The 16,076-nt window shown below is 39.3% G+C and overlaps 1 protein-coding gene across 12 annotated transcripts in view; it reads left to right on the plus strand.

The window, feature by feature from the left end:
- TAF7L (TATA-box binding protein associated factor 7 like) overlaps nucleotides 1–16,076 on the plus strand; it is a 32,273-nt gene that overhangs the window by 3,119 nt on the left and 13,078 nt on the right. For 2 of the 12 annotated variants that reach the window (XM_043458813.1, XM_043458819.1), the window contains exons 2-4: nucleotides 10,361–10,678; nucleotides 14,486–14,556; nucleotides 15,432–15,510. In XM_043458813.1, the coding sequence (XP_043314748.1) occupies nucleotides 10,489–10,678; nucleotides 14,486–14,556; nucleotides 15,432–15,510 (340 nt within the window). In that variant the 5' untranslated portion in view covers nucleotides 10,361–10,488. Of the gene's footprint in view, nucleotides 1–6,175; nucleotides 6,229–10,335; nucleotides 10,679–11,058; nucleotides 11,361–12,135; nucleotides 12,157–14,485; nucleotides 14,557–15,431; nucleotides 15,511–16,076 lie in introns of those variants that run through there. The other 10 variants (XM_043458815.1, XM_043458820.1, XM_043458821.1 and 7 more) reach the window with 10 other exon arrangements.

Consider the following 16,076-nt stretch of genomic DNA (forward strand, 5'->3'; position numbering starts at 1 on the left):
ATGTGGTCTACTGGAAAAGGGAATGGCAAATCACTTCAGTATTCTTGCCTTGAGAACCCCATGAACAGTATCAAAAGGCAAAAAGATAGGACGCTGAAAGATGAACTCCCCAGGTCGGTAGGTGCCCAATATGCTACTGGAGATCAGTGGAGAAATAACTCCAGAAAGAATGAAGGGATGGAGCCAAAGCAAAAACAACACACAGTTGTGGATGGGACTGGTGATAGAAGCAAGGTTTGATGCTATAAAGAACAATATTGCATAGGAACCCAAATGTTAGGTCCATGAATCAAGGCAAATTGGAAGTGGTCAAACAGGAGATGACAAGAGTGAACATCGACATTCTGGGAATCAGCGAACTAAGATGGACTGGAATGGGTGAATTTAACTCAGATGATCATTATATCTACTACTGTGGGCAGGAATCCCTTAGAAAAAATGGAGTAGCCATCAGAGTCAACAAAAGAGTCTGAAATGCAGTACTTGGCATGCAATCTCAAAAATGACAGAATGATCTCTGTTCATTTCCAAGGCAAACCATTCAATATCATGGTAATCCAAGTCTATGCCCCAACCAGTAATGCTGAAGAAGCTGAAGTTGAACAGATCTATGAAGACCTATAAGACCTTCTAGAACTAACACCCAAAAAAGATGTCCTTTTCATTATAGGGGACTGGAATGCAAAAGTAGAAAGTCAAGAAACATCTGGAGTAACAGGCAAATTTGGCCTTGGAGAACAGAATGAAGCAGGGCAAAGGCTAATAGAGTTCTTCCAAGAGAAGGCACCGGTTATAGCAAACACCCTCTTCCAACAACACAAGAGAAGACTCTACACATGGACATCACCAGATGGTCGACACCGAAATCAGATTGATTATATTCTTTTCAGCCAAAGATGGAGAAACTCTATACAGTCAGCAAAAACAAGACCAGGAGCTGACTGTGGCTCAGATCATGAACTCCTTATTGCCAAATTCAGACTTAAATTGAAGAAAGTGGAGAAAACCACTAGACCATTCAGGTATGACCTAAATCAAATCCCTTATGACTATACAGTGGAAGTGAGAAATAGATTTAAGGAACTATATTTGATAGACAGAGTGCCTGATGAACTATGGATGGAGGTTCATGACATTGTACAGGAGACAGGAATCAAGATCATCTCCAAGAAAAAGAAATGCAAAAAAGCAAAATGGTTGTCTGGGGAGGCCTTACAAATAGCTGTGAAAAGAAGGGAAGCGAAAAGCAAAGGAGAAAAGGAAAGATATACCCATTTGAATGCAGAGTTCCAAAGAGTAGCAAGGAGAGATAAGAAAGCCTTCCTCAGTGATCAATGCAAAGAAATAGAGGGAAACAATAGAATGGGAAAGACTAGAGATCTTTTCAAGAAAATTACAGATACCAAGGGAACATTTTATGCAAAGCTGGGCTCAATAAAGGACAGAAATGGTATGGACCTAACAGAAGCAGAAGATATTAAGAAGAGGTGGCAAGAAAACACAGAAAAACTGTACAAAAAAGATCTTCATGACCCAGATAATCACAATGGTGTGATCACTCAACTAGAGCCAGACATCCTGGAATGTGAAGTCAAGTGGGCCTTAGGTAGCATCACTATGAGCAAAGCTAGTAGAGGTGATGGAATTCCAGTTGAGCTATTTCAAATCCTGAAAAATGATGCTGTGAAAGTGCTGCACTCAATGTGCCAGCAAATTTGGAAAACTCAGCAGTGGCCACAGGACTGGAAAAGGTCAGTTTTCATTCCAATCCCAAAGAAAGGCAATGCCAAAGAATGCTCAAACCACCACGCAATTGCACATATCTCACATGCTATTAAAGTAATGCTCAAAATTCTCCAAGCCAGGCTTCAGCAATACATGAACCGTGAACTTCCAGATGTTCAAGCTGGTTTTAGAAAAGGCAAAGGAACCAGAGATCAAATTGCCAACATCCTCTGGATCACCGAAAAAGCAAGAGAGTTCCAGAAAAAACATCTATTTCTGCTTTATTGACTATGCCAAAGCTTTTGACTGTGTGGATCACAATAAACTGTGGAAAAAATCTTAAAGAGATGGGCATACCAGACCACCTGGCCTGCCTCTTGAGAAATCTGTATGCAGGTCAGGAAGCAACAGTTAGAACTGGACATGGAACAACAGACTGGTTCCAAATAGGAAATGGAATACATCAAGGCTGTATATTGTCACCCTACTTATTTAACTTATATGCAGAGTACATCATGAGAAATGCTGGGGTGGAGGAAGCACAAGCTGGAATCAAGATTGCCAGGAGAAATATCAATAACCTCAGATATGCAGATGACACTACCCTTATGGCAGAAAGTGAAGAACCAAAGAGCTTCTTGATGAAAGTGAGAGAAAAGTTGGCTTAAAGCTCAACATTCAGAAAACTAAGATCATGGCATCTGGTCCCATCACTTCATGGCAAATAGATGGGGAAACAGTGGAAACAGTGGCTGACTTTATTTTTCTGGGCTCCAAAATCACTGCAGATGGTGATTGCAGCCTTGAAATTAAAAGAGGCTTGCTCCTTGGAAGTAAAGTTATGACCAACCTAGACAGCATACTAAGAAGCAGAGACATTACTTTGCCAACAAAGGTCCGTCTAGTCAAGGCTATGGTTTTCCAGTGGTCATGTATGGATGTGAGAGTTGCACTATAAAGAAAGCTGAGTGCTGAAGAATTGATGCTTTTGAACTGTGGTGTTGGAAAAGACTCTTGAGAGTCCCTTGGACTGCAAGGAGATCCAACCAGTCCATCCTAAAGGAGATCAGTCCTGGGTGTTCACTGGAAGGACTGATGTTGAAGCTGAAACTCCAATACTTTGGCCACCTGATGTGGAGAGCTGACTCATTTGAAAAGACCCTGATGCTGGGAAAGATTGAGGGCAGGAGGAGAAGGGGATGACAGAGGATGAGATGGTTGGATGGCATCACGCACTCAATGGACATGGGTTTGGGTGTACTCCAGGAATTAGTGATGGACAGGGAGGCCTGGCATGCTGCAGTTCATGGGGTCGGAAAGAGTCGGACATGACTGAGTGACTGAACTGAACTGAACTGATCTCAGAACAGTGTGCAAGTTAAAACCTATGAATTGTTTATTTCTGGAATTTTCCATTTAATATTTTCAGATCATGGTTGATAGTGGGTAACTGAAGCCATGAAAAATGAAACTGAGCATATGGGGGAACTAATGTAGAGATTTTACAAAATAGTTTAGAAATGTTATTAAACAAACACAAGCCACAATAGGGAGCAAACATACACCCTGAGGAAGGGGAACAATCATATTTCAATAGTTGCCATGTTATAACATTTAAAATATCCAATTTTCAACAAAAAGTACAAGACAGGCAAAGAAAGAAGAAAGAATGGCATATTCACAGGAAAAAAAGGAAATTAATCGAAACTGTCCCTAAAGGAGCTGAGACTAAGACTAGACAAAGAGTTTAAGACTTTAAATCAACTGTGTTAAATATGCCCAAAGAACTTAAGGAAACCAAGAACATAGAATTAAAGGAAATAGTAGAACAATGTCACATAAAGCAGAGAATATCAATAAAGAGATATAAAAAGGAATCAAAAAGAAATTCTGAAGTTGAAAAGTACAATAACTGAAATAAAAAATTTCACTAAGGAAGAGAGTTTTTAGCAAGATTTGAGCAAGAAGAATCAATGAAATTGAAGATATATTAATCCATATTATCCACTCTGAAAAGTAGAAAAAGAATGAAGAAAAATTAATAGAGCCTAAGAAAATGGGATTCCTGGATGGAAGGAAGAGAAAAGGGAATAAAAAACATTTAAAGAAATAATAAATGACTGATAACCTCCAAAATTTGATGAAAGACATGAATCTATATGGGAATCTATATATACACCAAGAAGCTAACAACTTCCAAGCATGGTAAATTCAAGAGATCCACACTGATACACATTATAGTCAAATGTTCAAAATACAAAGCCAAAGAGAGAATTTTGAAATATCACAGAAAGAAGTGACTCATAATGTGCATGAAAGCTTCAATAAGATTAAGAGCCTGTTTCTCTTCAGAAGCCATGAAGGCTGGAAGACAATGAGGTCACATATTCACAGTGCTGAAAGAAAAACACCGTCAAGCAAGAATCCTGTATGTGGTCAAACTATCATTCAAAAAAAGGTAGAAATTAAGATATTTCCAGATAAGCAAAAACTGAGAGAGTTTATTACTAGTAAACCTGTCCTACAAGAAATGCTAAAACTCATCCTTCAGGCTGAAATGAAAAAACACTAGAGCATAACTCAAAGCCATATGAAGAAATAATGAACAACACAAAGATAGCTACAGAGGTAAATGTATAGGTCAGTATTATTGCATTTTTCATTTGTAACTCCTATTTTTCCCTACAATATTAAAAAATACCTAAAATAATTATAAATCTATGTTATGAACACATAATGTATAAAGGTTTAATTTGTGACATTAATAACAAAGATGGGGGACAGGGCTATATAGAAGTAGAGTTTTTGCATGCCATTTAAGTTAAATTGATATCAATTTAAATTAGATTATTATAACTTTAGGATGTTAAATGTCTTCCCCATGGTAACCACTAAGAAACTATCTATAGAATGTACACAAAAGGAAATGAGAAGGGAACCTAAATGCGTCATCACACAAAATCAACCAAACACAAAGGGAAAAGAGGGACAAAAAAGCTATAAGACATATAGAAAACAAATAGCAAAATAGAAGAAATACTTTATTTTTCCTGAGGAGTAAGGGATCTGAGCTCCACACCAGGCACTCTAATCCTGCACAGGAGAGAAAAGACCCTCCAAGCCCTGGCTTTGAAAACAAATGGGTAATAATCCAGGAAAACTGCAAAACTACAGAGAACAGAAACCCACTCTTGAAGGGCTCATGTGTAACCATAGCCCTGGCACAATAGGAGGGTGCAAGCAACCCACATTGGGGATATCCCTTGAGTGCCTGGCTCTGGTGACCAGGTGGGACTGCACTTCAGGGCCCCACAGACATCTATGTAAGGCCATTCTCTCAAGATTGTGAGAGGTAACCAATTTACCAATACATAGAAACAAATGCAGAGTTGGGCAAAAGAGGAAACAGAGATTGTTCCAATAAAAAGAACATGACAGTGCACCAGCTCCGAGCACTTAGCCTCCAACTAATAAAAATAAAGGGAAAAAAAAGAAAAGAAAAGAACATGACAAAACCTCAGAAAAAGCACTAAACGAAATGGAGATAAGCAGTCTACTTCATAAAGAGTTCAAAGTAATGGACATGAAGATGCTCACCAAACTCAGGGAAAGAATGGACAAACACTGTAAGAACCTCAACAAAGAGACAGAAAAAAAAAAAAAACCAACAGAACTACCAAGTGACCCAGCTATTCCACTTCTGGGTATTTTCTGAATGGGACAGAAACACTAATTTGAAAAGGTACATGCACCCCCGTGTTCACTGCAACATTATTTACAGTAGCCAACCTAAGTGTCCATCAATGTATGAATGGATAAGGAAGATGTTGAATATATATACAATGGAATACTACTCAGTCACAAAAAGGTTGAAATCCTGCCATTTGTGACAACATGGATGGACCTGGAGGGTATTATGCTACATGTATAAGCATATATATTCTGAAATTTCACCATGCTACTCAGAACAGTGTACAATATATACATATATATTCTTTTTCAGATTCTTTTCCATTATAGGTTATTATAAGATATTGAATATAGTTCCCTGTTCTATATAGTAGGTTCTTATTGTTTATTTTATGTATGGTAGGGTATATTTGTTAATCCCAGGTGCCTAATTTATTCTTCCCCTCCCTTTCTCTTTTGGTAACCATAAGTTTGTTTTCTATGTCTGTAATCTATTTCTGTTTTGTAAATACATTTCGATCATTTTTTAGAGTCCACATCTAAGTGATACCATGATATTTGTCTTTCTCTGACTTCACTAGTGGGATAACCCCAGGTCCATCCATGTTGCTGCAAATGGCACTATTTCATTCGTTTTCATGACCAAGTAATATTCCATTACATATATATTGACATTTTTGTTGCTTGTTATTTATGTCTTTATTGCTGTAATAATAGTGCTGCTATGAACATTGGGGTGCATGTATCTTTTCAAATTTAGAATTTTCATCTTTTCCAAATATACTCCCAGGACTGGGATTGCTGGATCATGTGGTAACTCTCTGTGCATGCATGTGTGCTCAGTTGCTTCAGTCATGTCCAGTTCTTTCTGACCCTATTGACTGTAGCCCGCCAGGCTCCTCTGTCCATGGGATTCTCCAAGAAAGAATACTGGAGTGGGTTGCCATGCCCTCCTTCAGGGGATCTTCCCAACCCAGGGATCAAACCCGCATCTCCTGCATTGTGGGCAGATTCTTTACCTCTGAGCCACCTGGGAAGCCCCATATGATAACTCTACTTTCAGCTTTTAAAAGAATGTTCATGCTGTTCTCCATAGTGGCCACACCACTTTTTATTCCCACCAACAGTGCAGGAGAGTTCTCATTTCTCCACACCCTCTCCAGCATTTATTTTTTTTTGTTTTTCGCTTCCTTTTGTTTATTTGTTTTTTGACAATAACAGAAAATCTGACATTTATTGCTAGTGAAAAACCAGGACAATATTTAATAGATTTAATTCTCATTTGAAAAATTCAGAAAACTGAGGTTTCCCTAAAGGAAAACGAATCACATTCAGAATGTTTTTTAAGCATTCTGCTGATTATAACTCTGTCCTTGGGGAGTACAAATGGAACTAGCAGATGATAACAACATTTATTATTTGTAGACTTTTTGATGATGGCCATTCTGGCCAGTATGAGTACCATGCTCAGTGTATTTGTGATTTTCAGTTCTCTAATAATTAGTGATTTTGAGCATGTTTTCATGTGCCTGTTGACCATCTGGGAGATGGTTTTTGAAGAAATGTCTATTTAGGTCTTCTGCTCATTTTTTATATTGAGCTTGGAAGTTGTTTTCATATTTTGGAAATTAATCCTTTGTCAGTCACATTATTTGCAAATATTTTCTCCTATTTTGTAGGTTGTCTTTTTTGTTTATGGTTTCCTTTGCTGTGCAAAAGTGTATGTGTTTAATTAGGTCTCATTTGTTTATTTTTGTTTTCATTTTCTGGGAGATGGATCCAAATAAAGTTGTGACTTATGTCAAAGAGTGTTCTGCCTATGTTTTCCTCTAGGAGTTTTATAGTATCCAGTGTTACAATTAGGTTTTAATCCATTTTGAGTTATTTTTGTGTATGGTATTAAAGAATGTTCTAATTTCATTAATTTACATGCAGCTGTCCAGTTTCCCCAGTAGCACTTATTGAAGAGACTATCTTTTCTCCAGTGTATATTCTTGCCTCCTTTGTTGTATATTAATTGTTAATTTTCCACATGAGTGCCAAGACCATTCAATAGGGGAAAGGACAATCTCTTCAACAAATGGTTTTGTGAAAACTGGATAAGATGTCCACGTACAAAAGGATGAAGTTGGACCCTTACTTTACACCACATAGAAAAGTTAGTTCAAAATGAATCAAAGACCTAAATATAAGACACAAAACTATAAAACTTGTAGAAGAAAACATAGGGGAAATCTTCATGATATTGGTTTCAGCAACAATTTCTTGGATATAACACCAAAGATACGGGGAACAAAAGAAAAAATAAATTAGATGCCATAAAAATTTTTTAAAATTGTGTGTCGAAGGGTTCTATTGTGATTATGAAATAGCAATCCACAGAATGGAGAATAATTTCAAAGCATATATATGATAAGTGATTAATTTATAGAATATATAAAGAATGCCTACAACTCACCAACAGCAAAAGATAAAAACCAACCAACTCTACAGAGTGTACATATCTCAACATAATAAAGGCCATATATGACAAACCTACAACTAGCATTACACTCAATGGTGAAAAGCTGAAAGCATTCCCCCTGAGATCAGGAACAAGACAAGGATGTCCACTCTCATCACTTTTATTCAACATAGTTTTGGAAGTCCTTAGCTACAGCAATTAGAGAAGAAAAAGAAGTAAAGGGAATCCAAATTGAAAAAGAAGTAGTTAAACTATCACTGTTTGCTGATGATATGATACTATACGTAGAAAATCCTAAAAAGGCTATGAGAAAACTACTAGAACTCATCAGTGAATTTGGTAAAGTTTCAGGTTACAAAATTACTACACAGAAATCTGTTGCATTTCTATACATAACAATGAAAGATCAGAAAGAAAGTCAAGAAGCAATTCCATTTACCATCACATCAAAAAGAATAAAATACCTAGGAATAAACCTACCTAAGGAGACAAAAGACCTATACTCCAAAACTGTAAGATGCTGATGAAAGAAATTGAAAAAGGCAAAAACATATGGAAAGATACACCATGTTTGTGGATTGGAAGATCAATATTGTCAAAATGACTATACTACCCAAGGCAATCTACAGATTCAATGCAATCCATCTCAAATGGCATTTTTCACAGAACTAGAACAAAAAAAAAAATCTCAAAACTTGTCTTGAGACACAAAAACTCCAAATAGCCAAAGCAATCTTGGAAAAGAAACACAGAGCTGGAGGAATCAGCCTCCCTGACTTCAGACTATACTGCAAAGCTACAGTCATCAAAACAGTATGGTACTGGTGCAAAAATAGAAATATAGATCAATGGTACAGGATAGAAAACCCAGAAATAAGCTCATGCACCTATGGTCAATTAATCTATGACAAATGAGGCAAGACCACACAATGTTGGAAAGACAATCTCTTCAACAAATGGTGCTGGGTAAACTGGACAGCCACATGTAAAAAAAAAAAATGAAATTAGATCATTCTTTAACTCCATACACAAAAATAAGCTCAAAATGAAGTAAAGACCTAAATGTGAGACTGGACACTATAAGACTTCTAGAAGAAAACATAGGCAGAATACTCTCTTACATAAATCACAGCAACACCTTTCTCAATCCATCTTCCAGAATAATGGAAATAAAAGCAAAAATAAACAAAGGAGATCTACTTAAATTCAAAAGCTTTTGCACAGCAAAGGAAACAATAAAGAAAACGAAAAGAAAACCCACAGATTGGGAGAAAATATTTGCAAATGATGTAACCAATAAGGGATTAGTCTCCAAAACTTACAAACAGCTTATGATGCTCAACAGCATCAAAACAAATGACCCACTAAAAAAATGGGCAGAAGACCTGAATAGACATTTCTCCAAAGACAACATACAGATGACCAACAGGCACCTGTTCAACATGGCTAGTTATTAGAAAAATGCAAATCAAAGCTGCAATGAGATATCACCTCACACTAGTCAGAATGGCTATTGTCAAGAAATCCACAAACAATAAATGCTGGAGAGGGTGTGGAGAGAAGGGAATCCTCCTACACTGTTGGTGGGAATGTAAATTGGTATAGCCACTATGGAGAACAGTATGGAGGTACCACAAAAAACTAAAAATAGAGCTACCATATGACCTTGCAGTCCCACTCCTGGGCATATATCTGGAGAAAAACATGATCCAAAAGGATACATGCACTGCAGTGTTCATTGCAACACTGTTTACAATAGCCAAGACTTGGAAGCAACCTAAATGTCCACCCACAGAGGAATGGATAAAGAAGATGTGGTACAATGGAATACTACTCAGCCATTAAAAGGAGTGACACCACACCAGATAAAAATAATTAGGGATTAGGAAAGAATGTGATTATTTATTTAAGACAAGGGACCTATCAACATATGCCAGTAAGGTTCACAGTTGTTAAGAGGTGGATGGAAATTGGGTCTGAGCTTCCTAGCAGCCATAGAAAGGAAAGTTAATTACATAATTCACACTGTCCATAGGATTCTAAACACACAATTACTTAACTACCTCAGTTATGGAAAATAATTTTCCTTTGAATTATTATTAAATAATTCTTTTTGATATAATAAATGCCATCAATAATTTTCTACAGTAAATAAAAAACTAGTTTCATCAGTCCATTTTGTATTGCAATCCTCAATGTACCCCCACCAAATAATGCTAAACTTCAGTGGCTGAATTCTCGAAGGGACAAAAACGGTTCTGTCTAGATCTGAAGTTTTGGCAATTTAGCTTCACTGAAGCAAAAAATTGCATATCCAGAAGAAATGAGGATACAACAAATAGTTTTCTAAATATATTTATTTCTTACCATGAAGTTTAGATGAGTGAAGGCAACAGAGACATCATCTTCTAACGGGCACCCCATAATATTTCTAATATTACCCCTGTGTCTTTAAGGGGGATATCTCTGACATCATTTTAGGAACCCCTGGCGTCTTTTAGGTCTCATGACGCAACAGGAAGCCATTTTACAATCTCAACGATATAGACCAGAGAGCTCCCTGAGGCACGTCCCCCAGTTTCTCAGAATTTAATCCAACATCAGGAATAATGAGCCTCCAAGATTCCCAAATTCCTACTGACCACGGAGCTGGAACTTCTGGCGATCATGGAGCCCAAACTGCTAGTGACCAAGGCATCCAAACTCCTGCTGCTGACGCTCACGGTGATGACGCCGTTGCCGCCATTGGCACCCAGTCTGCTGCCCAAGCCTCTATGGAAAACTTACCCCAAGAGAAAGGTAAGATGTTTTTTCCTCTAAGTATCTTTGAGAGAAACGAACTATTAGAAGTTGTTTGAACTGCAATGACCGTTTAAGAAAAATAAACGGACTACCTTCTATCTCTTATGCAAAAGACGTAAAATAGTGACCTCGTTGAGAAGGGATAAGCTAATTCCGTTAGAGTAGTTGGGACTCGGATTCTAGTTATTTAATGGGTTTGCGCGTCGGTGTATTTGTCACCAGGCGAGGTCACCTTTCTGAGGAACAAATCCGTCCAACCCAATGGATTTTGCAGTGCAACCGATGTGCCAGCCCTTGTACAGATATCACTGTGTACTGACAAAACTCCCGCGGCCTTTCCAAGGGTCGTTCCTGGGTCAAGGGTGTTTGTTCTGCAGCCTTGTTCCGTGAGGCCCTGGAGCGGCTGTGTCCCCGCGCCGATCAGAACCCTTCGTGCCGCCCCTCCCAGGCACGCGGCGAGCTGGCCGCCGCCTCGAGGCCACCCTCCAGTCCGCTGGGCTGGCGGTGGAGGAGGCGTGGTGAGGTGGGGAGGGGTGGCGTGCGAGGCTCCTACCTGTGGCTACAAAGTCAGCCGGTCGCCTGCATCCCGCCAACGCGGAACGCAACCTGGGAGCCAGCTAGCCCTCTGGAAACCGTCTGGGCAGAGAGGCGGTCCCGGCGCCAATCAGCGGAGGAGCGGGTGAGTCCGGAGGTCGAAGGGCCATGATGGGCACCAAAGGACTTCGCGCTGTGCTACCCTTCCAAGGTGGCCTGGGGTGACGCTAAGGCTTAGGGCCCCTTGGACCCGAGAGAGATTTTCTAGGGAAATGGGATCAAAGACTCGGAGCTGCGCTCTGCCCTTGGGAGCTTAGTGCCCTCCCTTGGATAAGGATGGAATGGTCATTGCCTCCAGACTGCAGCCAACGGCAATGAACTTGAGAAAGTACCAGCTTAGGCTTGTGCCGAGTTGTGCTGCTGGGAGCGCGCGATCAGGCACTCTCCATCTAGCTATAATTCTAATTCCAATTGTAATTCTGGTGAAATGAGATGGAGCTGTGTGTGTGTGTGTGTGTCTGTGTCTGTGTGTGTCTGTGTGTGTGTGTGTGTGTGTGTGTCTGTGTGTGTGTGTCTGTGTGTGTGTCTGTGTGTGTGTGTGTCTGTCTGTGTCTGTGTGTGTGTGCGCATGCGCACACGCGTGCGTGAGAGAGAGAGAATGGTGGAGAGCAGTCCTGTTAATTTAATTCGGTATCAAAGAGTGCTTGCTGCAAAAAAGTGGATGCCTTTTCTTGAAGATGATACAACCAGTTCATTGTATAAAGTGAAAGTATGTTAGTCACTCAGTCATGTCCCACTCTTTGCGACCAGATGGGCTGTAGCCCGCCAGATTCCTCTGTCCATGGAATTCTTCAGGCAAGACTACTGGAGTGAGGAAGCCATCCCCTTCTCCAGGAGATCTTCCCGACCCAGGAATCGAACCTGGGTCTTCTGCATTGCAGGTGGATTCTTTATTGTCTAAGCCAAATTTGCAGGTAGCAGATCTTAAAAAAAAAAATCATTAAAACTCATTTCAATTAAAGGTGTTTGCCTTCTTTGAAATGATTCCAATTTCTTACATTCTTTCTTTCATAAGAGAGGAGTTGCCAGAAAGGCACTGAAACAAACAAAATGCCCTAGTCTTAGCTCTGCTGGGAAATCTAAAAGTTACTACTGATCTGATAAAATCTTGCTTAGCAGCTAGTTCTTCTGTACTTCTGCTGCTTCTGTTAATCTGTACTTCTGCTCCCTATCATAAATGTTTGTTGCTTTTATATTAGGCAGTGTATCCAGTTCCAAGATTTTTTGTTTAATTAACTTTCCCCCTTACATTTACATTTAGTTTTTGTATTTATGTGTGCATCTGTTTGTATAACTGTATGAAGCAGGAAAAAGAAAGAAATGACTATCACAAATCATCAGTCCCTTTTCCCCTTTTTCTTTCTGTCTCCCTCCCTTGCTGTCTCATCCTGGATGTCTCATTTCAGTTCTTGATTTCTCTTGTGCTCCTGTGCTCTTCTGGTAGTTTCTGAAGTCAACCTAAAGGACTGACTGGCGAATGATTTACGTATAAAAGGGTCTCAGACTCACTTGTATATGTTTTTTTTTTCTTTTTCTCTATGTTAACTGATAATGTTAAATATTCTTTGCCCCCCCTTTCCAATTTCTTCTTTTATTGAAGTATAGTTGATATGCAGTACTATATGTTACAAGTGTACAATATAGTGATTGACAGTTTTAAAGGCTATGTTCTGTTTATTATTATAAAATATTGTATACATTCCCCATGTTGTACAGTATATTCTTGTAGTTTATTTTATACCTAACAGTTTGTACCTCTTAATCTGCTACCTCTAAATTTCCCCTCTAAATTTCTCCACTGGTAACCACTAATTTGTTCTGTGTATCTGTGAGTCTGCTTCTTTTTTGTTATGTTCACTTGTGTGTGCTTTTTAAAAAAAGTTTCCATTGCTTTTAAGTGAGATTTGAATCAAAAACTCAGAACTCAATTAATGGTTTACAGAGTATTAGGAACTGTACATTATCCAGAGCTTTTTGTCTAACTTAAAAGTATAAGATTTTATAAGTTGGTGTATAGCATAGTGTCCTTAGAACATAAGAAAACTTTGTCAGATTTCATATATGTACATGGCTTTATTTCCATTTTTGAGAAAATATTCCTCAGAAGTAGTGTGAACCCTGAAACCCAAAATGCAAGCCATTACAGATGTGTCTCAAATAGAAGTTAAAATAAGATGAAAAAAATGAAGATTAACTTGGAGATTATTCACTTTACAGAAGGTGTATTTTATGTGTGTGTATGAAGTGAAGTGAAAGTTGCTCAGTTGTGTCCGACTCTTTGTGACCCCCATGGACTATACAGTCCATGGAATTCTCCAGGCCAGAATACTGGAGTGAGTAGCCATTCCCTTCTCCAGGGGATCTTCCCAACCCAGGGATCGAACCCAGGTCTCCTGCATTGCAGACAGATTCTTTACCAGCTGAACCACCAGGGAAGCCCATGGGTGTGTGCACGTGTGTGCGTGCATAAGTGTGTGCTCAGTCGTGTCTGACTGTTTGTGACCCCATGCCAGGCTCCTCTGTCCATGGCTTCTCTGTCCATGGGATTTTCTAGGCAAGAATTCTGGAGTGGCTTGCCATTTCCTCCTCCAGGGGATCTTCCTGACCCAGGAATTGAACCTACATCTCCTGTGGTTGCTGCATTGCCAGGTGGATACTTTACCACTTGAGCCACGAGGGAAGCCCGTATGTCATAGTGTGTGTGTGCATGCATGTGTGTGTGTGGCCCATATGTCATAGTGTGTGTGTGTGTGTGTTTGTGTGTGTGTGTGTGTGTGTGTGTGTGTGTAGCTTCCCAGGTGGTGCTAGTGGTTAAAGAACCCACCTGCCAATGCAGGAGACATAAGACACACAGGTTCGATCCCTGGGTGGGGAAGATCCCCTGGAGGAGGGCATAGAAACTCACTCCAGTATTCTGGCCTGGAGAATCTCATGGACAGAAGAGCCTGGCAGACTATGGCCCATAGGGTCGCAAATCTTTGGACACGACTGAAGCAACTTAGTTCACATGCTCGCAAGGTGGCTTTTAGAAATAATCAAGATATATCAAATAAGGTGTTTCGAAGCTGTATACACATCATTCCAGTGAGGGTTATTAGCAAGATATTGTATAATTTAACCAGTACTACCAGAAGTGGTCGGTAGAGGGAGCAAGAGGAGTTTTTAGTAACTTTCTGTTGGTTTTATTTCTGGTTTGTGAACTCAAAAAAGAAGAGATGAGTAGAAGCCAGGATGAACCTCCTCACGAGCTTGAAAACCAGTTTATACTGCGTCTGCCTATGGTAAGAAACCCTTGTATCTCAGAACAAATATCGTTAGTGCCTAAGTATTAGCTCTGCTTGGATTCTTAAATATTTCTCTTTATTTAAGATAGGCTATAAAACCAAGAACATTTGTTTCCCAGGAGTTGTGTTCTATTGGCAGTTCTATCCCAGCATGTACTCTTTGAAGCAGTATTTCTTTCATCCTGCACATGCCACTTATCTTCCTGGTTGATTTCCTGGCAAACGGGTAGGACGATGATGGACTTAGTCACTTATCACCGATGCTAAGAGCTTTGCTCACTGGACAGCCAAGACAGGATTCTTCTAAAATAGAGTTCTTTTCTGTCACCTCAAAAGGGGAAGTCGAGTGTTCAGCACTGTCTCCTCAGATTCATCACCATGCGAGGCTGTCGAAGCTCACCTCAACATTGTGTTAGGGTTTCTTTCCCCAGTTGATACCTGTGTTCAAGTATTATTTAGTCTAAGAAAGGTATAGTATGGATGGGCTTCAGAAAGGTATTTCCCCACTTAGGGTTAATTAATATACCCTATAATTAGTCAGACATGACTGAGCGACTGAACAACAACAACAAATATACCCAGTAAACTGCAGCTAAGCCTTCCCTTAGCAACTACAACTGAAGGATAACAGTGAAAACCAGGAATGTATAGCTAGGAGAAGGTGTTATCTGTAGCTACTAAGAGACAATAGTGAGATTAGAGTCAACCTCTTCCTAACCTGACTTCACAGTGCACAGTATCACATGGCACTCTTCCTAATGTGTGAGAAGTTTAAGGTTTTATTTAAAGAAGGACTGTCTCTGACATACCTTTCTATTAGCTGCTAAGTTGACAGTTGATCCTTCTGATTTCTCAATTTACCTCCTTTTTAGGAGCATGCTTCCACTGTCAGAAAGATGGTGCATTCTGGAAGTTCCTCCATGAAGAATAAACTAAAAATTGACTTATTTTGTAAGTAGTTAATATCCATTCACCATACATTGAACAGTAAGTCATTAATGGATTGCTGTGTGTCAAGCATAGTATTAGATGCCCAAGATGTGGCAAAGAATACAATGTGGTCTCTGCCTTGATGAACTCAGAGACGCTTCAGTCACTCCCATCTCTTCTTTTTTAAGAGGAAAGAAAATAGAACTTGCGTAAGACTTGAGGTAATTATCATGGTGTGTATAAGAAAGAACTTGGAGGTCAACTGTGGGATTTACGTACTGGTGATTGTCTCCTAGATGCAAGTTTTTCTGACTGCCTAGGGGAATAACAAGTGAATTTACTATTTTTTGTTCACAAAAGTGACGTATCTTTATCTCTATAGTATTTATTAGATTTTTAAATACAGAGAGGTATGTGAAGAATAAAATTTAAAATGGCCCATAATCCCAGCACTCAGGTAGTGTATGACTGATTGTTTCTCTCTCTCTCTCTGGCTATTGTACAGAATTTTACCTTTGTGACTTTAACTAGAGATTATAACTTGAGACTTATTAGTACTATCCTAGAATCAACCCTTCCCTTTGAAA

Source organism: Cervus canadensis, chromosome X, assembly GCF_019320065.1.
Source record: "Cervus canadensis isolate Bull #8, Minnesota chromosome X, ASM1932006v1, whole genome shotgun sequence".
Classification (NCBI taxonomy): Eukaryota; Metazoa; Chordata; class Mammalia; order Artiodactyla; family Cervidae; genus Cervus; species Cervus canadensis.